Here is a 25,839-nt window from a genome sequence, read left to right on the forward strand (position 1 = left end):
GGTTCACACGGGTCCCTACGCTAACTCCACACAGTGTCGGTCAGTGACCGCCACCCCCGCAAAGCGTGCACGTGCAGGAAAGGGAGGCCATGGAATGGCCCTGCAACCCCAATGTCACAGGACCAGACCCAAAAGCCCGGGTTCTGGTGGGGCTTTTTGGGTCTGGTCCTGTGACATGGGGGTTGCAGGGCCATTCCAGGGCCTGCACGTTGGTACACGGGGCTATTATGGCTTGATCAAATCATATACAGACACTCTGGTGTTGAATTTTAAAATAGGCCTAGCGGCATTAGTATCAGCCATAGATGGGATGTGCAGCCGTTATTTCTCTCCAGTTTCCGTGTATTATAGTAGTTATATCCCTGTATATAGGAGGCAGTATTATAGTAGTTATATTCTTATATATAGGAGCAGTATTATAGTAGTTATATTCCTGTATATAGGAGCAGTATTATAGTAGTTATATTCTTGTATATAGGGGGCAGTATTATAGTAGTTATATTCTTGTATATAGGAGCAGTATTATAGTAGTTATATTCTTGTATATAGGAGCAGTATTATAGCAGTTATATTCCTGTATATAGGAGCAGTATTATAGTAGTTATATCCTTGTACATAGGTGGCAGTATTATAGTAGTTATATTCTTGTATATAGGGGGCAGTATTATAATAGTTATATTCTTGTATATAGGAGCAGTATTATAGTAGTTATATTCCTGTATATAGAAGGCAGTATTATAGTAGTTATATTCCTGTATATAGGAGCAGTATTATAGTAGTTATATCCTTGTACATAGGTGGCAGTATTATAGTAGTTATATTCCTGTACATTGGAGAAGATATAAATGTAATAGGCTCAGCGTGTTTAAAGTGTCCCTGTCGTTATAACTTTCAAAATCTAAAACAACAGTAGATGTGATATAAAGAAAGTCTGCAATTAAGTGTTGTTGTTTTTTTTATCATCATGGAGAACACGACAATTCCTGTTTTCTGACTTTTTTTCTCAAAAAACAGTAAACAGTCAGAAAACTGTTCCTGCGTCCAGTGTTTCCCAGGACATCTGAGCACTCACAGAGAGAAGGCAAACATGGGACTGACGGACACATTGAGACGTTATATGACATGTACTGGCTGGAAGTCTCTTTTTTCAACCAGCATTAAGTCAGAAAATCTGCCTTCAGGAGACTGGACCTGGATTTCTAGTAAGTTAAGATTTGTTTTATAGCAGGATAACAACAAAAACAATAATGAATGTATATTGCAAACTTGCTTTATATCACATCTACTGTTGATTTAGATTTTTAAAGTTATAATGACAGGTACACTTTAAATGCCAGGACACAGTGCAGTTGGTAGCTATAGACTGGCATGCTATCTGACAGATGAGGTAACTTTACACCAGGACTGTGAATTCTGTCTACACAACACTGTCTGAACCAAGATTAAAAAGGCGGACGGGCCCGGGGCCACAACAAAAGTCTTTTGCAGGCAATTCTGCTGGGTTATTTGGACAGACGCCTATTACTCCAGAAGTGTATGCCGCTTCTATACCAACAACAAGTTATTAAGTCGTCTGAAGGACAGCTCTATAAAAGGGGGATGAGCGCTGATAATTACCCGTTTGTTTGTTTCTTTTATCAAAACGACTGTACGTGCAGCGTCGCCGTAATTGCCTATAAGTCTCTCCCCCTCTCATTTACATGCCATGCATAAGGAAGAAAGAGGCAGGAATGGCTGCGCCCCGGGTTATTTACTACAACCGAGCTGCACAGGACAGAAAAAATATTGTTTGCAGCAAACATTGGACGGGAACCCATTGTGCCCAGAAACTGACACGGCAGGGGGGTAATTGGTACCATCACACCCACGATTTTCTGCTGCTATTCTCTCCTGAATCTGTTTATTAACCAACTGGAACTGTGTTCATCCTGAGCTTCCTGGTTCATGAAAAGAGAAACTGCCGAATTACAGTAATCATTGAAGAGGATGAAATACTATACAAAGGTTTGGGTTCTTTTTCCCCCCTCGCCTCAGACATGCATGATGGGTCACTGGTGCCCTGGTATCATGGCCTGTTACCTGTCCCTGGTTGCCTGGATACAGGGAGGCTATTATAGGGCATCATTGTGCACAGCAACACAAATCATTAATCATTTAGACAAGTTTGTCAACCCCTTGTAGAGTGTCCCTGGCTGCTATTGGTATAGTATTCTCAGCGGTGGGGGAGGGGGAGTTGGCGTCGTCCCAGATCTGTAGTTCTGTAGTGTTGTGGCTTCAGTTCTTGCAGAGCGGAGATGAGAGAAAAGAGTATATATTTTTTGTTTTGACCCCTTTTTAATTATTTCTTGTGGGGCCGACACATTTTTGGGTGGCTGGCGCCTACAGACAAATGCCGCCACTCAGGTAGAACACAGGGCCTGAGGAATGCACATTATACACTGGCTGCGGCACGTAGCGACACGCCTCTCTATTCACCGTATCTGCTGGAGACAATAAAACTGCTTAACCCCCTCACATCCAGCCCTTGTCCCTCAATGGATCTGTAAAGCACATTTCCAAAAATGTCCTGACAAACAAGGTGCTTCTAATAGGGCGTTATCACCCGACTTTCCACCGACCCTGAATGACCTTCTACATCAGCACTGATATCGCCATGCACCTTGTGTCACCAAACTATTCCAGACCTGCTATCCTCAGGCCAACCCCCACCGTGTATGTAGTATAGAGGGTGCATGCAGCCAGGGCTGGGTAGTGGTACCAATGGTGCCAGCCTGGAACGCCATGCAGTAAAGAGGTTTTTTCCCAATCGTTACAATACTATACAAAACTGCAGGGCATGCTGAGGGTTGTGGTAGACCTATGGGTTGGAAAATACAGGTCTTGTTAAATCTAGAGTATGCAAGAGCCGGACTACCACAGCTTGGGCAACACTGGTCCAACCACAACAAACTACAACTCTCATCCTGCTCTAGATCTGACTATACCTGTGCTGTCCAACCATGGCTCTCTGCTGTTGCAAAACTACAACTTCAAACATTCCCCGAGAGCCAAAGTTTGGGGAAAGTGGCATTATAGATATCCCCCAAATGCTGGGAGTTTTAGTCCTTCAGTCACTGAGCTGTATGCACCCATAGAGCACTGGACCATCCGAAGGCAGAAATCCAGAACATGTCTGTATGTGTAAGTGCTGAGTCTGAGCTTCATCTTCTATCCCGGGGCACAACTGAAATTCAGTCACAACATAACGTTAGCGTGAAAATATTTCACCATCTGTCAGGAGGATGAAGCAGAGAAGAGACGTACACGTAGCCTGCAAACAGCCAATCACAAGAGAGCAGGGACCCCACTGTATGAGGGGTCCGGGGGCCACGCCTGAGGGCAACCAAAACGCCTGCCGCTGTACACCGCAAAGTCACCGTCAACCTCTAGGATGAGGCCCCCGCTATGTTCTCAAAGTCATGGTACTGAGCACTGTTATGGGTTTATCCATTCTTCAGCATTTTAAAGCCCTCAGCTTTCCATCAGTGAATGAAAACACAGAGGGCACATGAGAGTTAATCTGCATGCTTCTAGTTGTCTGGGCCATATAGTGCAGACCAGATACAACCACAACCATGTCTGCTTCTGTTGTTGCAAAACTACAATTCCCATCATGCCCTGATAGTCGCCGGAGTGCTCCAAGTCTCTGAATGGAAACTCCTGTGAAGAGCGCAGAAATACAGCGCCAGGCTGACAAGTCATTCTCATAGGCTCTATCTATCTATCCTAGGTTATGCCAACACTAAACTCTAATAGGCTCTTACTCTATATACCGATACACACTCCCGCAGAATGCTCAAAGGTAATTCTCATGGGCTCTTAGTATATAAATCTATATACATACCTAGAGAAAGCTTACAGGCTCCTTCTGTATATACCCATCTATTTACCACCTCTAGAGAATAGGCTTCCACTGTACATACCTGTCTTTATACACCTCTACAGAATGCTCATATGCTCTCATAATATATACCTATAGAGACTCTTCCTGTATACCCATCTATATACTTATAGGTACAGCTCATTGATTCTCACTGTATATACCTATATAGTCTGCTCATGGACACTTCCTGTATAAACCTATACACACTCCTCTATCCAATGCTTATTGGCTCTCACAGTATATACCCATAGAGACTTCTCATGGACTCTTACTGTATACACCAATACAGACTTCTCCTACACTGTTGTTGTATATACCCATCTATACACGCATACAGACTTCTCATACACTCTTCTTGTATATACCTATACACACCCCTCTACAGAACGCTCACAGGTAATTCTCATGGGCCCTGAGTGGAACAATCACCAGAATGGAACAAAAGCAGCAGCACCGAGCTGATGACACCAGGAAATCACACACAATGCCGCCCTATAATAACAGCCTCAAAGTAAATACCGCAGCGACCTGTAGTGAGCAACACAAGCGCTAAACCTGATCCTCCGGCTCCTGGTGAGGTTACTCGGTGGACGCGTTCCCTACATGCCATACATTACTAAGAACATCAAACATTCCCCTGTCCCTGCACTAACATGACATTAGGTGACAGCGGGTGCTGCGTACACGGTGGGGCACTCACCATCTCGTCCAGGGCGTACCGCAGCAGGCCATGCTCGTACAGGATGAAGAATCTCCGCTGCCATTTCTGAGGAGAGAACATAATGAAGAGGAAGGATTAGCATAAGAAACACAAAGTGCATGGATAACATCACAATGACAACCCTCACCAGCCGCGCACCCACATTCTCACTTCAGACTGCTCTGAATACATTCTATCGTTCTCTGTTGTCAGCCAATGATTATAGTGTTCTTCAATGGGACGAACAGAAGGAAGTCCACGAACTTCCTGACCCCATGATCACTAGTGTAGGCAACAGTCCTTAGGGCAAGTTCACAGAGGTCATCAGGCCACGTTACCCATATCAACCAATCACACAGCTGCTTTCAGTTTTGCAGAGCAGCTCAAAAAATGGAAGCTGAGCTTTGATTGGGTGCTAGGGTTCACAGGCAAGTTCTTCCACAGTAGCGACCAATCACAGACCTGCATTAGTCTAGTCTATGGGCTGATGGACAAGACTGTGGATTCCATAGACTTACAGACTTTAGACCTTCTTCACACTGGACAGTCTGTGATTGTGGGCAGCCCACAGGTGACAATATGGCCGTGTGAATCATGACTCAATCATCTATTTGACTGTCCATATTTCTCAAAGATCTGGATCCATCTGACCGGCCATGTTTCTCCATAGAGATCTAGATCCATATGACCGACCATGTTTCTCTACAGAGATCTGGATCCATATGACCGGCCATGTTTCTCCACAGAGATCTGGATCCATATGACCAGCCATGTTTCTGCCTGGATCCATATGACCGGCCATGTTTCTCCATAGAGATCTGGATCCATATGACCGGCCATGTTTCTCCACAGAGATCTGGATCCATCTGACCCGGCCATGTTTCTCCATAGAGATCTGGATCCATATGACCGGCCATGTTTCTGCCTGGATCCATATGACTGGCCATATTTCTCCATAGAGATCTGGATCCATATGATCGGCCATGTCTCTCCATAGAGATCTGGATCCATATGACCGGCCATGTTTCTCCATAGAGATCTGGACCCATCTGACTGGCCATGTTTCTCCATAGAGATCTGGATCCATATGACCGGCCATGTTTCTCCACAGAGATCTGGTTCCATATGATCGGCCATGTCTCTCCATAGAGATCTGGATCCATATGACCGGCCATGTTTCTCCACTCCTCAGCCATACTATTTTTGCTTTGCTTCCTTCAGACACAATGGGGCACATTTACTAACAAGTCTAATGTGTTCAACTATTCTTGGTGTATATTTTGGTCCAATATTTTGTGACTGATTTATTAAAACGTTGTACTGTCTTAGTGAATGTATCCAAAGTAAAAAGGCACAGAAAAAGGCGAAAAAATGAAAAAAGTGTGCAAGCACATTTACCTGATACCAAACGTAGGCCTGCACTTGTGTGTTCGACTTTTTAAAAAGTCGCAAATGATAAATTGGGCGCTAATCCCAGATTATCCGAATTTCTTGGTGAATACTCAAAACAGGTCGTTTTTTTTTAAAAGTCGCAGCTAAAAAATATTCGCCGGTTGAATATAAATAGGACTTAGACCAAAAATGGGTGAAAAATCCAATTATTCACCTAAAAATAGGTGCAAAGTCCTTGATAAATTTCCCCCAATGGCTCTGGCAGCCTGAGCAGAGAATTGTGGGTTTGGACTTGGACACTAGTGTTGTATTCAGCTGCAGTTTTTTGCTCCTCACAACAATTTCTATCATTTTCGTTTGATCTCTTTTTGTTTGTTTCTATTCACAGGATCCCTTTCTCCGGAAGTTTTTCCTGTTGATCGCACCATTCTCCGTATACGCTCTGCACCATTATCCCTATACCCATGGAACCATTACAGTAGAAAAGCCGACTTGGCTGGCAGTAAGATCCTGGCCCCGGCTAGTCTATTCCCGATGACCAGACCTTACTCCAAGATTACTGGATTTTCCCACCTAACGTGAATTCACACTGAGACCAATATATAGAAACCTGATCGCTGGGTTTTACACTAACCAATCTTTTATACTGCACCCCAGGATAAGAGGGCGGCAGCCTCTTATAAAGTATATATTCTATTTATTTATCTTCCTATAGGGCACACAATTTTGCCGACAGGTGGGGTCCTGTACCCCCTATACTGATAGCAGGGCACCCCCCCGGTGCTATGGAGCTGCCGCCATGGCTGTCATCTTGAGGCTGAGCAGACGATCTGTGGGAGCAGCAGACACCGGACTTGTTAATAACACATCGGCAGAACCCGCTTGGCAGGAGGCAGCGCCATACATCACCTGAATATTACTGAGTGTCAACAACTAGGAAACGGAGCGGACGGCAGCAAGAGGGGCCATTAATAATATAGGCCAGAAAGAGGCAGGGGGCACAGCCATGCCACAAATTTAGGTTTACCGAATAGCTTTCATTCTATGATGTCAGTCATTGGCAAACTGAAATTGGTAAATTCCAGTTTTTACCTGAAATTATTTTTTTTTCCTTACAAATTAATAACATGCTTCCCCCATGCTGAAGGTACCAACCTGCCCCCGCACCCACCAAGACATAGGACTATGTGGCTAAAGGATCTGTCAGGCCTCTTTACAGTGATATGCAGGAGGTACGTCATGCCTCGCTGTTGTTGCCGGCAGTCTCCTTGCCTGTAAAGCGTGGCTGGATAATGATTTGCACAAATGCAGAGCTGTGGCAGAGAGAAGGCTGCCTACTGTAAATGCAATTGACTGATCCATATTATTCTTGGAAAGTCGTCAGTTTCCCTAGAATAACCCCGTTTTGCCTTTAGGGGGAAGGCGGAGGGGAGGGGGGTAGCATACAGCCAAGGGCTTAACCCTATATCTGCTGCTGAGGCTGTGGCTCCAAGTGCTGGGGTTTGTGTGTCACCACCCAGGATAGAGCACAGGCCCCTCTGGGCGCTCGCCCGCGCTGGCTGCTCTTTTGATGCCCATTTAAGGCAGCGTTATCCAGGAGGCAAATTCTGCTCCAATAAACTGCAGCTTCAACTTTCTTCTAGTTGAGGGAGAGAGAGAGAGAGCGAGGCGAGCGGTGGGGGAGGGGGGCGAGGATCACCTGGTCACATCGCAGGCTGCAGCACATCGCTCTCCAGATCATAACACTGCAAGACCTGCAATCTGTCACCAACAGAAGCCTTGGGTTCACAGGAGGGGGGGTACATATACATACAACCGAACCAGAGGGACGTCTTCACTCACACGAAGACAATATCCTCTTCAAATGCCAATGTGTACAGTAGTGCTGTATAGAAAGCAACAATACATAGTCCTGGGCCCTGCGGGGAGGACATATTCTCATGGTTTGCCAGAACAACTCTGCTTAGATACACAATCCTCCTTAAGAAGCTCCGCACTGATGTCCTCAAAGAATTTCATAGATATCATAGGGGACTGACATGTCCCGTATAGTCTGTTAATCTGTCAGCTGAAATTCACATTCCAAATTGCTGAAACAGATAGCTATTAGGTCAATGAGACATGGCACCTTTTATAGATAATGCAAACAATTCAGCTAACATAACTCAGGGGGGGCAACTTCCAAAATAAATATACAACCCCCCACTTTTAAAATGTAACTTCTAATACCATGTACCTGGGTCACAAAATGCACCCCAGTATGTTATTCAGAACGTTACTGGTACATTGCAGATCAGTAGGGTAGCAGGAAGCATAATTCAGGTCATCTCCAGACACTTCGCCCAGGCCACATTACAGTCTTTAGTCTCAGGCAGGCAATTCTGGGTCTGAAGCTTGCCCTATGTGCTCTTCTCTCACTCTCACCCTTACCTGAGCATCTACCCTAAAAATAGGCGACCCGAGCGATATGATATGCGACTGTTGGCAGCTAGTGCTGCTAAAATTCACTCTGTTTGATCCACAGAGGATTCCCACACATCATGGGAAGAATCGCATTTGGGTGTAAACTAGGGAGAGAGTAGGGGCATAATAGTGGAATGGTTTGCGGTGTTGCCGTTTTTAGGGCAGGTGCTCCGCTAAGGGTGAGTGAGAGAAGAGCACATAGGGCAGGCTTCTGATCCAGAATTGCTTGTCTAAGACTTAAGACTGGAATGTGGTCTGGACTAAGGGTCTGGAGGAATAGAAGACCCCAATTATGCTCCCTGCTACCCTACTATTCTGTTTCTGAATTACGTATTAGGGTGGTGTTTTGGTTTTATCATTAACCATCACCTCACTTTTTGCATTTGTGGTGCACGTTACATGGTACATATCGTATTCTGTTGCCACTGGATGCGACTGGATACTGGGATCTTAGAAAATAGTATAAAAAGTGGGATTTTTAATGCATACTATTTAAAGTTACAGGTGGGAAATTTTTGTTTAACTTAATACTTTTCTTTTCTGGTGCAAAGAGTCAGATATGGCCTCAATTATTGGGGCCATTGTTCAACTGGCAAACAATAGTGAACCTCTCCTAGATCAGCGTTCATTTACAGCCCAGCTTGGGCTACCTTAAAGGGGTACTCGGGGCTGGGGTGCTTTTTACTGTATGGAGGGGTTGGATATAGACACCGCCGTCCACTTACCTCCCCGGTTCCAGCTCCGGGTCCCAGGATCGCGCCACCCCGTTCTCCCGTCCCGCTGCCTGGTCTGAGCTGTGGCTTGAGACGTGACGTCTCAAGGCAGCTCAGATATCCAGCGGCCGTCGTGGGATCCCGCCTCGCCCGCTGAATGGCTGAGCTGCCTTGAGAAATCACATCTCAAGTCGCAGCTCAGACCAGGAAGTGGCAACGGGACAGGAGAGCAGGGCGGCGCGGTCCAAGACCCGGAGATGGAACCAGGGAGGTAAGTGGACAGCGGTGTCTATATCCAACCCCTCCCTGGCCATACAGTTAAAACCACCTTAGCCCCGAGTACCCCTTTAACAGGCCAATAAAAATTTGAAAGTTACGGAACTTTTCACTACACAATTATAATCTTTATTCACATGAAAATGGAAAATCCCTTTAAGTCCTGCCAAGAAAGTCCCAATGTGACCGGATCGAGGCTACGCAGAACATCGCCCTTGAAGTACAAAAAGATCTGATTTTGCCACAAGCATAAACTACAGAAAGAAATCAACTCCTAATCACACAGAAATACCCTTTGAGTAATCTTATAATGATGGCTACGTGGCCCCGGACCCCCCTTCCCCCAGGGGCGCACTTTCTTCCTTATAAGAGAATATTTTCTTGTGCACTATAGACCGTGCTTCTTTTATTAAACCTTAATCAGAAGGCGAAGTCTCTCATATTCCGCTGCTATTTTTGGGAATGACACAAGCTTCACACAACGTGTCGGAAGATTATGTGAGAGATAAACGAAAATCGCAGCATTTAACTCCCAGCGTGCCGGAGCGGCTGAAAAACCTATGGCGTTGTGCCGGTTTGGCTCCTGGGCCTGTTTGATGTCCTCTAATCCCCAAATGATTGAGTTTTCTATTGGTTAACCTTCTATATTTAATCTGTTATTAAACGATGAGATCAGAGACAGGAAAAATACGCAGGCGAAACGCGATGGGATACTTCTCCGACTAACATCTCCAAGGGGAAAAGCAGGGAAGGCATTAACCCTTACACAATTGGTAGCAGATGTCAGAGCGCAACATTCTCACACAAGACGAATCCCCAACAGGAAGGTCAGAGATAATGGACTTGATCTCCTGTCTTCCTAAGTAGAAAAATCTTATAAGTAAAGCCAGCTGAGATGGGCAATGTCATGGTGTGACTGCTGCCTTCTCTGCTGTCAGCACTGTGCCAAGCCAGCTCTGTATACACTACCTTTAAAGAGACTCTGTCAGCAGGTTCATGTAGCCCTATCTAACATAAGCATAAATTAGTGACAGAAGCTGAACAGAATGATGTACCATTTACATTGTTCTGTGCAGCTGACCCAGGGATCTCCTCCTGAATAACATGGACAATAAGTAGTCCTCTCCATTATGTGCATGAGCTCAGTAATACTCAATATTCATGAGAAGCATAAAACTCCGCCCACCAGCTGCTGATTGGCAGTTATCTATCCATGCTGTGTATAGGCAGTCAACTGTCAATCAGCAACTAGCGGGCGAGGGGGAGGGGTGTGGCAAGAATCCTATTTTCCTGCATATTAGAAGACCAGCTAAACAAAATGTAAGTAATACACCGATCTCTTTAGCATTTATATCCCTAGTTTATGCTGCCCTCATATAGTGACAGATTCCCTTTAAGTTGACAGGCAACAATACTATCTTAAGTTTATTTAGGTCTTCAGTTTGTGGGAACAATTCACTAAACAGAGGGTATAGATAGGAGGCTGTTACCCCAGGACTTTACCCCTTTCTGCCATAGTGATCAGATTTTTTTTTTTTTAAATAAAGGTCTAAGTGAATCAACCCCCTTATGTTGGGGGCGTTTCTACTCTACCTTGAAGATGAAATTAGAAGAAGTCCGATTTCATCACCCAACACACTTCTTCTAAAGGAAGTTACTGCCGGACAAAATCGTTCTCAAGGAAGATAAGCCACCACACCAGAAGTGTCTATTATTCTTGTCGCCTCCTTTATAAGAGTGGCTTCACACTGAGGAATTGTAGAGGAAAGTTTTATGCTTGAAATTCCTCGCCTATTCAGCTCTGGCAGAGTAGAGGTGGGTTCAGACTACGGAATCCGCCCAGATAAATTCCGGTGGATACCATCGCTAGAACGTGCGCCTTTCTGCCGGTTCCATACACACCATTCTAGGCACGGGTGGACTCCACATTCCGTCAGAAGAATTGACATGTCAATTCTTTCGGCGGAAAGCGGAATAGGCCCGCAAATAGAATGGCATCTATGGAACCGGCGGAAAGGAGCACGGCCGTGAGCGCGTTCTAGCAATGGTATCAGCCAGAATTTATCCGAGCAGATTCTGTAGTCTGAGCCCACCTCTACTCTGCCAGAGCTTAATAGGCGAGGAATTTCAAGCAGAAAACTTTCCTCTACATTTCCTCAAGAACTCCTCAGTGTGAACCCACCCTTATAAAGGAGGCGACAAGAATAATAGACACTTCTGGTGTGGTGGCTTATCTTCCTTGAAAACAATTTTGTGTATGGGGTTGTACTGACTATCCCAAAGATGGTCTCAGAAAACAGGACGATCGGGCATGTTCAATTTCAATGCCCAATATATTTGTTGGCAGTAGCCCCTTCCTCTCTTCACATATAGAAAGCATGCACACTTGGCAAAACCAAGCGTGAAGAGTAGGGTCATGAGGATCGGAGGAAATACCTTGGGGCAACCTTTACCACTTTTAATAAGAATTTAGGCAAATTCATCTGTTTAGACTTCATTGTGACAAGACAAAATGACCACTATGTTTGCCATTGTTGAATCTTACAGTCTTATTTATGGGATAATCTGATCTTATAACGTTGTAGCTAATCATTAAGGTCTTTGTTCCACCAAGACCAACCAATAGTAACAAGACCCCTAGGGTTCCTTCATCTTTTTGTCTCCAGTGCAGTTGAATAAGGATTAAGCCATTTATGAAATAGCCCCGGATAATTCCTTTAAATTGTGTTTGGTGGAGGTCTGACAACTGGAACCCCCAAGTATCACATGATCAGTAAAAATCTACTTTCCAATGAAATTATGATATCTCTGCTATCTTACAGAGTGATCAAGCATGGGCAGCCACCTCACCACCGTAAGCGGAGCGGACAATAGGTCATACGTAAAAACTTTACAGCCATTGAATGTTTGAATCATGTTTTCTCTTACCCGGGATCTGTGCATTGGATTGTCAAAGTCAGTGCCCTCTGGTGCGAGCAGAAGCCATCCTCCGTAAATGGGCTTGGCCTGTAAAACACAAAAGAAATGGAATTATAGGATCAGTCAGTTACCGAGGCCGACAACAGACAAAGCATATCAGATGGGCAAATGCGCAGGAAAAGGCCAGCGGTCGACCTTGTACTGTTCCTAGGATCACTGTGATCAACGTGACCAATCATTCCTAGAGATAGGCCGTACGAGATGTAATATTGTATAATGAGGCGGGTTAGCCATTCAGTGTTCTGGGAAAGCTGAGCGATAACCAGACACTGTGACGGATGGTATTAATAACAGTGTGCGCTGGGAGGTTGCTCTGCTCAGCGTCAGCGCCTGCTCAGAATCAGAGGTGACAGAATCACCTTAACACGAGCCAGCCGATGACAGTGAGAGAAAGGCCAGCAGGAAGTCCTAGGGTTAGTTTATACGTAACAGGAAGATCTGCCATAGTGATCCTGAGCAGCAGCCGCTCTGGTGCTGGGTAACATGGCCGCCGTCCTAGATCCCGAAGTATGGGGGGATATAACAAGTCACCTGTTCACGGGGTAGTACAGTAAAACCTGGAGGCCGCACCTCAGATCCATCAGTCACCTTGGGGTCTGGGCCGGCACCACATGACTATATAAGGGAAAAGTGATGGGCGTGCTCAACATAAACTGTTTACTTAAAGACGTCCGCAGCGGTGAGTCGGCATCACCAGACTTAACACAGGCCCCAAATGTTTTGGGCTAAGTTAAGGTTAGCTGCGGCTTTCTGGGAGATGAAACCTGCATTTTGGCTGAAAAATGAGTGAATGGATGGGAAATAAGTTACTGTAAGACCAGGGTGTCAAACTCATGACTCTCTAGCTGTTGCAAAACTACAATTTCAGACAGCCAAAGCTTTAGCATGATAGGAATTGTAGTTTTGCAACAGCCAGAGGGCCGTAAGTTTGACAACTGTGTTATAAGTGTTATAAGACTCTTTATATGTTTATATTACATCTATAGTCCACATCACATACAATCCTAAAGGGGTACGGATAGAGATGGTGGTCACCAGTCTGCAGACCTCTCTGACAGCTGACATCCTCGAAGGCAGTCGCCTCCTTTACCCGCGTCTTATGTTTCCTCTGCAGGCTACATGCTGGTATCAGGCGGCTCACAGACCATAGCACTAGTGCATTATACACAATGGAGGCCGCCATGTTGTGACAGATCCCTGTAAACGCTAAAGATCATTTCACCTGATCTGTCAGCAACTCCAAAGGACCCAAAAAACATTACAGGAACTTTTTCAGTCTTAAGAAAATAAATCCAATATACTTTATCTTACTGTCTTATTGTTTCCGTGAACTGGAATATTCTCATTTGCAGACCTGACCTTGCAAAGCCTTTGCTTCAATTGTATCCCAAGCTTGGGCCGACACACTGTAACAAACCCTCAGGACAAGAGACAGATTCATTATTGCTATGTTTAGCTCACAGAGCATTGTCCAGACTGGATACGATTCTAACTACTCATCAGATTAGAGAATAAAAAGTCAGTGCCATAAAGTTTCTATTCTCAGCAAGATCATTAAAAAACCTGATTATAAACTATGTGCAAAAGACGCAGTGAACCAGTATGGCGGCACTAAGGGCAGACGTAGAGAGGGAATAGGGTGATTCAGCCCGCAGGATTTTATGTAGGGGCTTATTGGGAAACCCTACAATTTCCACATACAAGAGCCTAGTACTGACCATCTACAAGAGTGACGTCAGACACACAGAAGACAGAATGTATATATGTATACACACACACAGAGACAAACCAGACAGTAACAAACCCTAAGATAAGAATTAGGTCAGGACCCGTTTTAGTAAATACTTTATTCCAGCATGAATAACAATTTTAGAACATATCATATATATAGAACATATATTCTTACTGTTTTACGTTGTGCCGTTTCTCTGTAAGGGCCCGTTCACACTGCGGAACGGCTCTGTATCCCACCTGCTATCTCATTCAATGGAAGGCTTCACTTGGCACCGCTCTTTCCGCCTCTCCACTTATGTCAATTCTTTCAGTGGAAAGACGCGGAGAGCAGAGGCCCGCGAGGCCTCCGAACGGAATTTCTGCGCCGCTTCCCCTAATCCTCACTCCTCAGGTCCACTTAAGACGTTATCCAGGATGAGAAAAACATGGCCGCTTTCTTAAAAAAAAAAAACCACCACCACCTGTCCTCAGTTTACGTGTGGTATTGCAGCCACTGAATAGAGTAAATAGAGATGAGGTGTAATACCACACAATACCTGAGAACAGGGGTGGCGCTGTTTTTGGAAGATAGCAGCCATCTTAGTCATTACTGACATAACACTGGCCATACTATGAGGCTAAGGTATTTGTTGGTTTTATGCCCCCCCCCCCCCGCTATTACTTAGGCCACGCCTCCATATAAACGGACACAGTGCCAGAAATGCGTCTGATACATTATAACCTTACACCCCAGTAAAGTAGCAGGATCCACCCAGGCAGGTTTACAAGAGGCGCTAACATGTGGTACACGGCCCTCATCTCCTGTACAGTGTGTACAGTGACAGGAAGGTGGTGACAGCATTTATAGGAGTCGTGAAACCCGCCGGGAATATTTGTGAGGTGTTTAACATTTATAGAATGGGAGAAGCTCCATCACCGCTGATATTACAGCCCCACCATAAAACCATCTGAAGAACACCGCTATAAATAAATGACGCCAGCATCACTTACAGCGAAACCCCGTGGGCGACCATAGGAAACGTCTACTAGTCACCCCCAAGGCCAGTACAGGATCCTCCATGTTGTATCAGCACTCATACACATCAGGAGAGAAGAGATGGGTTAGGCTCACAGAGCATTGTCTAGACTGGATACAACAGTAACAAACCCTCAGCTGTGATAAAACAAGTGTTCTATGTGACGGACAGGGACAAGTTCAGCTCTGCTACATGGTAACACATCCCAGAGCTGAGCAGACAATGAGCGCCGCTCTGAAGCTGACGTAATGTGCACAGCTTCACTGCACATGAGTCAGGGCAGCGAGAAAAAAAAAAATCCATATACAATTTGTGTCTTTGCCGAAAGCTGGTGTCATCGGAAAACATGATGGGATCCCTAGAACAATGATGCCGCCACACAGCGAGGCCTACGCCGTACATACCAGCCCCAAAGATAGAGGGACCCATGTGCGAACGTGAATTGGGGCCCTACACTTGCTACCCCTTTTAGGGCCGATTCCCACCCATCTTGTTTGAATTAAGGCCGGACCCTCTCCGGGAGCCCCAGCATGATTTGTGTCACATATACCATATGGACTCCCATCTCATAATGCTGAGCAGCACACCATCACTTTATACCCTTTAACAAGCCTACAGACAAGGTGACAACCAATATGGCCTCCAGTACAGGTCACCCGCACAGCACATGGATCAAGGCTGCTCAGATTTAAGTTAAAAAAAAAGTTAAAAATGTTATTTCCCGCCCCCCCATCAGTTATGGTATGGAGCAGTGGACTCCAACCTGCAAAACTACAACTCCCAGCATGTCCACATAGCTCCCATGCCCTACGAACCATTGAGAGGGATGGGGAACATTCAGTCCTCCAGCTGTTGCAGAACGAACTACATTTCCTATCATGCGTGAACAGCTAAAAGGTTTGGCTTTCCGGGCATGATGGGAAATGTATTTTTGCAACAGCTGGAAGGCTGAAGCTTCCCCATCCCTGAACTAAGATATTGGGCAATAGTCTGCACCCTGTGGCTCCCAATGGTTGCAACACTACAATTCCCAGCGAGCATAGTCTCCTGTGCCCTGGATCCTATGTGACTCTTTCGGAACTACAACTCCCAAGATGCTCTGACAGTCATTGGCGCATTGACTCCCAGTCCCCGGGATAATTTTTGGTATAGAACAGTGGTCTACAACGCTTGGCTGTCACAAAACAACAACTCCCAGCAAGCTCAGCCAGAAAGACGTATTGCCCCCTGTTCCCTGGGACCGACTGAGATTGTGTTACTGAGATACCACAATGGTATCCAACGTGTGGCTGTTGCAAAACTACCAGCCCCAGCATGCCCAGACAGTTATTGGTTAATAATCTCATTCTCTAGGGTCACTGGTGGGATACACTAGCAGTCTGTAACCCTTGGCTGTTGCAGAACTACAAATCTTATCGTGAAAAATCATTATATCGTTTGAATTTAAACGATAATCGTTCTGTGTAATTGCAGGCGATCAAAAAATCGTTTGTATGTCATTGATTTAGATCTGAACCTAAAATTATCGTTAGCTAATTGTTTGCTGTAATTCCACATTCGTTCACTCAAGTTCCGCATTTGTTCACTACTCGTTCAGTGTAATTGCACATTGTTCATTGTTTTGCAGATGGAATAAATGATCATAGTAACGATCGCAATGAAGATTGTAGTAACGACAATCGTTCTGTGTAATATGGTGAACGATTTCAGGTTAACGATAAACTATCTCGTTTGCGATCGTTTATAGTTAAAAATTGCTCCATGTAATAGGACCCTTAGAACGTCTGGACATACTGGGAGTTGTAGTTTTGCAACAGCTGAGGAGCCATAGAAACACCCTAAAAACACTGATAGGAGGTTACTGTGTAAGATACATCCCACCATCTTCACGTGGAGACAGGGAATGGGAGAAGTGCAGAAAACAAGGTTTGTGACGTCCCCTGACAATGTGAGCGCTACCCCTGGCTGTAAATGCTCTGTGTACCCAGAGAGGACCACCACCCTCATCAGCTGCTGGAGATTCTGCTGTTAAAGGGGTTATGTAGGTGTAGAAAAACATGTCCACTTTCTTCCAGAAACAGCACCACTCCTGGCCTCAGTTTGGTTGTGTTATTGCAGTTCAGTTCTATTGACGTGAATGGAGCTGAACTGTAATGCCACACGCAACCTGAGTACAGGGGTGGCGCTGTTGTTGCAAAAAAGAAGGGTTTTTTTCTCTAATCCTAAAGAACCCCTTAAACTTATATCCAACAAAGCTGCAAGAAGCATCTTCCTCTAATATGGAGCGAGAGACTCCAACCTAGATGCATTGGTATTTTCTCCAGCCTCATCAGAGCTCTGTCCTTCCTGCTTTACACTGCAGGAGAGAAAACTTGGAGCCACGATTATACATATACAATCTATAAGTCAACGTGAGGGAAAAGCTCAGATGTCTTTAGCCGATAAGTGAAGGTCATGTGAGGTACCTGGAATTAAATGGCACACGTCAAGGTGTCAAGAGAACTGCGCTGACCCACTGATCAGGAACTGCAGCTGTACACATACAAAGTGTGCCCCAACCTGTAGCAAAACTACAACTCTCAGTGTGCGCTAAAGAGAGCTCCACTGCATATAGCGACACTTACGCACTTATCACCTGGACGTCCCCGTCTCATCGCTCTTGTCCGCACACGATGGTGTCACCGCTTCCTCTACCTCTCCCGATTCTCCAGGAGCCACGCTTACCTTCTTACTGTGACATGAGACACTTAAGAGGCTCCTGAAACCACTCATTATGCTAATCCGGGACACTCAGCAGCCCCGGCCCTATGGATTCACCCTACAGGTGACTCTGATATACACAGAAAGATTCACCCTAATGGAGCGTTTACACAGAGCAATAATTCGCCCAATCGAACGATTAACGATTTTGAAATAACGATGTTTATTGTAACGATCAGCATTTAGACGGAACTATATATCGTTTGAAAAAATCGTTACTGCGATCGTTGTAAGATCACTTAAGCCCATCTCACATATAGGATGAATCGGTGAAAGACTCTTGGACGTATCGACCTGCGAATTTTTAGCCAACGACGATTTGAGAACATGTTGAAAGATCAAAATGAACGATTCCGTAAATCACAGAACGTGCGGACCGTAAAGTTGGAGGTTGGAATCCCAGACCTTCTGGCATCATGTATGGCTGTGTACACTCCAGCAAAGATTTATATACTTTTGGCGCTCCCAGCATCATAATGCTACATGATGCTGGGAGAAAGCTTCACAGTGATTCATGGAACAAGTCCATGAGGCCTAAGTAGAGATTGTCCAAGATTGGATAAAACATGACACTTCACTTCCAGAAACAGCGCCACTCTTGTCCTCTGTCTATGTGTAGTATTGCAGCTCAGTTCCAAAACTACAATTCCCATCATGCCGTGACAGATTTGAGGGAATTGTGGTTTTACAACATCTGTAGGGTCGTAGGTTCCCCGTTCCTGTTTTAAGGGGTTATCCCAAATTATAACTTCTCCCCAATCTCCAGAACAGGCGGAAAGCATCTGATCAATGGTGGTCTAACCACTGGGACCCTCTGCGACCACAAGAATGGGGGGGTCAGCGCTGCCCTTTCATTCTCTCTCAGAGAATACAACTCCCTTAAAGCCTGTATTTCTTAAAGAGTCACTTTCAGGTCAGTTGATGGAAGAAAGTTCCGGAGGTTTGTCATTTACTTCCATTAAAAAATCTTTAGTTTTCCCGTACTTATCAGCTACTGTATGTCCTGCAGGAAGTGGTGTATTCCTTCCAGTCTGGCACAGTGCTCTCTGCTGCCACCTCTGTCCATGCCAGGGACTCTCCAGAGCAGGAGAGGTTTTCTATGGGGATTGGCTGCTGCTCTGAACAGTTCCTGAAATGGACAGAGGGGGCAGCAGAGAGCACTGTGTCAGACTGGAAAGAATACACCACTTCCTGCAGGACAAAAAGCAGCTGATAAGTACAGGAAGGATTGGAGATTTTTTAATAGAAGTTAAGAAGAAATCTCTGGCACCAGTTGATTTGAAAGAAAAAAAATGGTGAACAATCCTTTTAACTCCCCATCTGATACTGTATGAAGGACATGTTAGTATTTCTAGGTGTTGCGGTGCCATATGGAGCACAATGTAGCGGTAGAGCGCTCACCCCTGCAGCACCAGGCCTCCACCCAAGTGCAGCCTAATATCACAGCAGCTATATAGCTATAATACTAGCTGGCTCGACACCTCACCTCAGCATCAAAGGAGTTAAACATTTAAAGGTACTTAACCCATTAAGAAAAACAAAAAGACGACAAGATCTCTTACGAGCCGCCCAGAGCGGAGACGAGAGCCAACATTCCCTGAGTGAGTCACTTGGCAGAGACCCATTAAAGCAATAAGATTACAGGTTACATCACCAGAGTGGATTACGCTGTTATGTCACCGGCCCGGGCCCACACAGAAAACCAGAGAACGGTGGAGACAGCGCCCCCACCCCCGACCACCACCCTCCTGACCACTACCCACGACCCCAACCATCCTAAAGGAGCGACGGAGCAGAAGTGCAAAATGGGAGTCTCCTCCTCAATATCTGGTCAACTCCTCGAGAGCCAGAGGAACGCAGAGCTCACCTCCATCACCACCGTCAGCATCTTAAAGGGCCACAGTGACTTATATTGGAGCCGGAGCAATATATATATAATGTTATATAACGTATGAACACTATAATAAAAGCCTCTGCCCAACCTGCTGCAGCTCAGGACATGAAGCTATAATAAAGACTATAGTGGCTGATAACAGGGAGAATATGCATTTACAAAAGCTGAAAAAAAAAAATACGTAAATATCGGATGCGTTTCATGCCTAAACACTGGTCCTATGATCCCGGACAATGTTACCTCCAAACGCTATGGAATCGTATAAGCATCAGAGCTTAGTACTATAGGAACGTGTGCAAAATGCGTCAGGGCTTAGAACTAGAACCTAGGGTCCAAACGCGTCAGCCATTACAACCGCAATAACCCAGGGTCCAAGCGCATTAGCCATTACAACCGCAATAACCTAGGGTCCAAGCGCATTAGCCATTACAACCGCAATAACCTAGGGTCCAAACGCGTCAGCCATTACAACCGCAATAACCCAGGGTCCAAACTCGTCAGCCATTACAACCACAATATCCTAGGGTCCAAACGCGTCAGCCCAGGGGCGGACAGAGACTGTAAAGGGCCCCTGAGCAAAAAATGTGTTTGGGCCCCCATAACCCATTCATTTCTTCACCTTTCTGCCTTGAAGGCACACACAAATGTACGCCCAGGTATCCGGTACATGTGTCCTGGTTTCTCGGGAGGGCCCTACAGCACAGATACCAGGGCCCACTAAAGGACTGTACTGCAGTCTGTGCTGGCCCCAGTGTGGGACTGGGGTATCTGTGGCCACTAATAGAACTGATCATGGGGGGCACCCAAATAAAGAACCCGTCAGAAGTGACATGCTGACCTGGTCCTATACTGTACTGATGTATCTGTGACTACAACTCCCTGAATAACAATAACTACAACTCTCAGAATGCCTTACACTTATGAAGCTCTCAGAGAATGCTGGGAGTTGTAGTTTCTAAGGGGACAACCCCTTGACTTGTCTGCTCATTTGTGCTTCAAATCCCAGCACATCCTAAGGGCTGCAGACTGCAGTAAATGCTGGGAGTTGTAGTGTTTGCAGCTGTTGTACTTGGAGGGTCCTGGATGCATTATACACTGGATGCTGTGTGGGGGGTGAGAATATTATATATATATATAGTGTGGAAGTGACCCCAGAACAGCACTAATACGGGATAGAACAAAGGGGCCCATAATTAATGACTGTTGATGCAGGGGTTATAGACATGCACCACATGTGGCTGCACAGGTGGGATACGTGCACCGCATGTGGCTGCACAGGTGGGATACGTGCACCGGGAGATGAAAGAGAAATACAACCATGCTGCAGGGGGAGGGGGCACAGATATTGGCTAAAAGGCATAAACCTATGATAAAACATATAGCATCAGAGGGTGGGGGGCTCTGTTTTCTCTTCCACAGCCCACCTTCTATCTTACAACTTCCAGCAGCCTGACAGACACACTGACAATCACTCATTATCAGAGCTGCTGTTGTTGCTCCTATTCACAGTCCCCTCCCTGGCAGCCATAACCCTGCAGGATCCCGCCATCCCCTGTCACCACATGCTCTCTCTTCTCTCCTCCTCATACAAGGTATGCCGGACAGTGGAGCACAGGAGGGGGAGGGGCTGTCAGCAGCAGTAGCGTGCAGGAGGCGAGGAGGAAAAAGAACCAGCCCCGACCGGGCACAGAATCCAGTCACTAAAGAGGCCCCAAAGGACCATGGGGCCCGCACTTTCCCGGTGCTGATGCCACCTGGGGGGGCACTACAGACATGTGCCAAGCTGAGCTGACAGTTTAGAGTCTGAGCCTGGCGGGCCCCTGTGCTGCTGAACAGGCTGCACAAGTGATAGGTCCACCTATGCGTCAGCCATTACAACCGCAATAACCTAGGGTCCAAACACGTCAGTCCCTAAAATCATAATAACCGGGGTCCCAATGCATCGGCTTTTACAATGACATTAACCTATAGTCTAAACGCGTCAGTGCTTACAACCACATCAGCACTAAAGGCCCTATTCCACGGAACGATTATCGGCCGCATTCGGACGATATCAGCCGCTACGGACGATAATCACCCCGTGGAATAGAAGGCAATGATCAGCCGACATCGTTCATGTCGGCTGATCGTTGCATCGTTTGTCTTTCAAACATGATGAAGGGCAAACGACTCATACAGCAACGATCTGCTGCCGTTGCTCCGTGGAATTGCGATCTAGAGACCACCCGGACAGCCCCCCTGCACCTCCCCGCGGCCCCTCACGGACTCAGCCGCTCGTTGCTGCCGCGTGGAATAGAGGTGGCAGCGAGCGGGGAACGAGCTCCTCTCAGTTGGCCCGTAGAATACCAGCCCTAGAACTACAAAAACATAGGGTTAAAACGCATTAGTACCTGGAACTACAGTAACCTAGGATCCAAATCTCTCATCAATAAGGACAAAACATCAGTGCTTAGAATTGCAATAAATGAAATGCGTCAGCGCTTGGATCTACATTAACCAAGGATCCAAACATGTCAGCACTTAGGACGACAATAATCAATAATCAAAATGCCTTGGTGCTTTAAACAATATCTGACGTATGTGTCAGCACTTGTTCCAAAACAGAACACATAGGAAACCAAAAATCTAATGCGTTTCAGTCTATAATCCCAGCGGCCATCACAGAGATGATTTAGGCTTAACTCTACGGCTATAAGTTAGGCTTCAGTTCAGAAACGCGTCAGCGGTGCCTTGAATAACGGGGCAAAAGCGCTTTGAGGCAAAACGCGTTGGTGGGCTGTACTATATTTGTTTGGATGTTTTACAGTCAGGAGGAGCTCGGTTCCCCCCGGTGCACAATGTCTTGGCTCCGGGTACAGTAATGCCCGGGATTACTTGTGCAGCTCCGTATAGTATTTCCTGTTCTGGCAGGAGCTGCAGGGGATGACTGACACGCTATGTACACAGTGGTCTCTGCCAACGCGCATAATCCTCATCCACCTTCTACAAGATAGATCGCCAACAGCGTCCTAAGTAAACAGAGGGCTTTACACCACTGCCGAGGCTTCTGGGGGAACTAGCGATCCCAGCATATCCTTCCTCGGAGCATCACGTGACACCCACCAACACTGTGCATCCTCCCGGATAAGAGACAGAGGCCGCCGCAACAGAGGCACTCCCAAAATAATCGCCAGATCAAAGACTCCCAACCGGATTCTGCAGGAAGGAGGAAATAACAACAAAGCCGGCATGTCAGGATCCCATAGAAAGCCGGGGCCACGTCCATGCTGTAGCGTTATAGGGGATAAGAGGCTGCGACAGGAGGACAGTGGTACCTTGGTTTTAGAGTAACTTGGATTAAGAGCATTTTGCAAGAAGAGCTCACAGATTTTCAAAATTGTAACTTGGTTTAAGAGCATTGCTTTGGTGTAAGAGCTCCCTGTACTGGGTGGGAGGGGGAGTGGGGGAGGGACATGGTCTGCATAGCGGGGTCTACAGCCCTGTACTCTGACCCAGGAAGTCTCCCTCACCTTCCAAATCATAGCAGATCTGTCAGCCCTTTTGTTTCCCATTCCTGCTATAATGTGCCTGCACTCACACTCAGTTATACACACTGCTGCTATAATGTGTCTGCACTCACACTCAGCTATACACACTGCTGCTATAATGTGCCTGCACTCACACTCAGCTATACACACTGCTGCTATAATGTGCCTGCACTTACACACAGCTATACACACTGCTGCTATAATCTGCCTGCACTCACACTCAGCTATACACACTGCTGCTATAATCTGCCTGCACTCACACTCTGCTATACACACTACTGGTATAATGTGGCTGCCCTTACACTCAGCCATTCACACTACTGTATATAAAGTTTATGTCACTGTCTTCCTGCACAGCTCTGTGATTCTCACTTCCTGATTGGTCCATGCTGAACACACACCCCCTTCCCCATTGCTGTCATGTGACCACACAGACCTCTGACAGCAGCCCTGCTTCTCTATTCTAGCCTGTTGTACTACACAACTGCATAATGGGGATCTGCAGCTCCATCCTGTATCTATAAACTGCTGCTGTGTCATCAGGGTTATACAGTTACTATACATTATACACCACATGCTGCTATACTGTACAGTAACTTATATATCACATATCCAGCTGCTGTGTTATCAGGGTTATACAGTTACTATACATTATACACCACATGCTGATTGCTATACTGTACAGTAACTTATATATCACATATCCAGCTGCTGTGTTATCAGGGTTATACAGTTACTATACATTATACACCACATGCTGCTATATTGTACAGTAACTTATATATCACATATCCAGCTGCTGTGTTATCAGGGTTATACAGTTACTATACATTATACTCCACATGCTGATTGCTATACTGTACAGTAACATATATCACATATCCAGCTGCAGCTGTGTTATCAGGGTTATACAGTTACTATACATTATACACCACATGATGATTGCTATACTGTACAGTAACTTATATATCACATATCCAGCTGCTGTGTTATCAGGGTTATACAGTTACTATACATTATACACCACATGCTGCTATACTGTACAGTAACTTATATATCACATATCCAGCTGCTGTGTTATCAGGGTTATACAGTTACTATACATTATACACCACATGCTGCTGTACTGTACAGTAACATATATCACATATCCAGCTGCTGCTGTGTTATCAGGGTTATACAGTTACTATACATTATACACCACATGCTGCTATACTGTACAGTAACTTATATATCACATATCCAGCTGCTGTGTTATCAGGGTTATACAGTTACTATACATTATACACCACATGCTGATTGCTATACTGTACAGTAACTTATATATCACATATCCAGCTGCTGTGTTATCAGGGTTATACAGTTACTATACATTATATACCACATGCTGATTGCTATACTGTACAGTAACATATCACATATCCAGCTGCAGCTGTGTTATCAGGGTTATACAGTTACTATACATTATACACCACATGCTGCTATACTGTACAGTAACTTATATATCACATATCCAGCTGCTGTGTTATCAGGGTTATACAGTTACTATACATTATACTCCACATGCTGATTGCTATACTGTACAGTAACTTATATATCACATATCCAGCTGCTGTGTTATCAGGGTTATACAGTTACTATACATTATATACCACATGCTGATTGCTATACTGTACAGTAACATATCACATATCCAGCTGCAGCTGTGTTATCAGGGTTATACAGTTACTATACATTATATACCACATGCTGATTGCTATACTGTACAGTAACTTATAATATCACATATTCTGCTGATTCTCATTGTTTGTTTCATCTGTTTTACACGTTATTCAGAATAATAAATCATTATTTTTGGGGTGTGGAACCGATTGTCTGCATTTCTATCACATGGCATCCAATATTGCTTCTATAGGGATGTCATCTGCTGGGCCCATAGTGGTTGTCACCGTCACAGTGATAGAAAGCTTGCTGGCTGATAACAGAGAACAATAAACTGTATTCCTCATAGTTTCCTGTAATAACATTATGTAACTCCTGGAGTCATGGCAGCGTACAGAGGCGGCCGTGCCAATCAACCCTGGTAATGCTTCCTCTGCTTGTCCCCGGGCGCCCGGCTCAGGTGTGAGAATACAGAGCGGGCCTGTGGGGGCACGACGAGTATACAGCGCCCCGGGCACCAGACACGTCACCTAATGCATGCTGGGTCAATGCTAAGGACGACTCTGCCTCCAGGGGGCTCCACACCGCTACCTGATACTGAAGGGATGATGGCTGCCGATATACTGACAGGGAGCACCACACCATCCACATACAATGGGACTGCAGAACAGAGAGTGCAGCTCTGGAGTATAATACAGGATGTAACTCAGGATCAGTAATGTATGTACAGTGACCTTATCAGCAGAATAGTGATTGCAGCTCTGGAGTATAATACAGGATGTAACTCAGGATTGGTAATGT

General features: G+C 45.5%; 2 protein-coding genes across 11 annotated transcripts in view; one reads left to right on the forward strand and one right to left on the reverse strand.

Annotated features, from left to right (window-relative positions):
* Window positions 1–7,112, forward strand: part of PLD6 (phospholipase D family member 6) — an 83,868-nt gene extending 76,756 nt beyond the window's left edge. For both annotated transcript variants that reach the window (XM_069984274.1, XM_069984276.1), the window contains one exon: window positions 6,403–7,112. The gene's annotated coding sequence lies outside the window, so the exon portion shown is untranslated. The remainder of the gene's footprint in view (window positions 1–6,402) is intronic.
* MPRIP (myosin phosphatase Rho interacting protein) overlaps window positions 1–25,839 on the reverse strand; it is an 84,429-nt gene that overhangs the window by 55,708 nt on the left and 2,882 nt on the right. For all 9 annotated transcript variants that reach the window (XM_069984269.1, XM_069984264.1, XM_069984270.1 and 6 more), the window contains exons 2-3: window positions 12,395–12,472; window positions 4,623–4,688 (exon numbers count right to left, since the gene is read on the reverse strand). In XM_069984269.1, coding sequence (XP_069840370.1) covers window positions 4,623–4,688; window positions 12,395–12,472 — 144 coding nt within the window. The remainder of the gene's footprint in view (window positions 1–4,622; window positions 4,689–12,394; window positions 12,473–25,839) is intronic.

Source organism: Dendropsophus ebraccatus, chromosome 9, assembly GCF_027789765.1.
Source record: "Dendropsophus ebraccatus isolate aDenEbr1 chromosome 9, aDenEbr1.pat, whole genome shotgun sequence".
Lineage (NCBI taxonomy): Eukaryota > Metazoa > Chordata > Amphibia > Anura > Hylidae > Dendropsophus > Dendropsophus ebraccatus.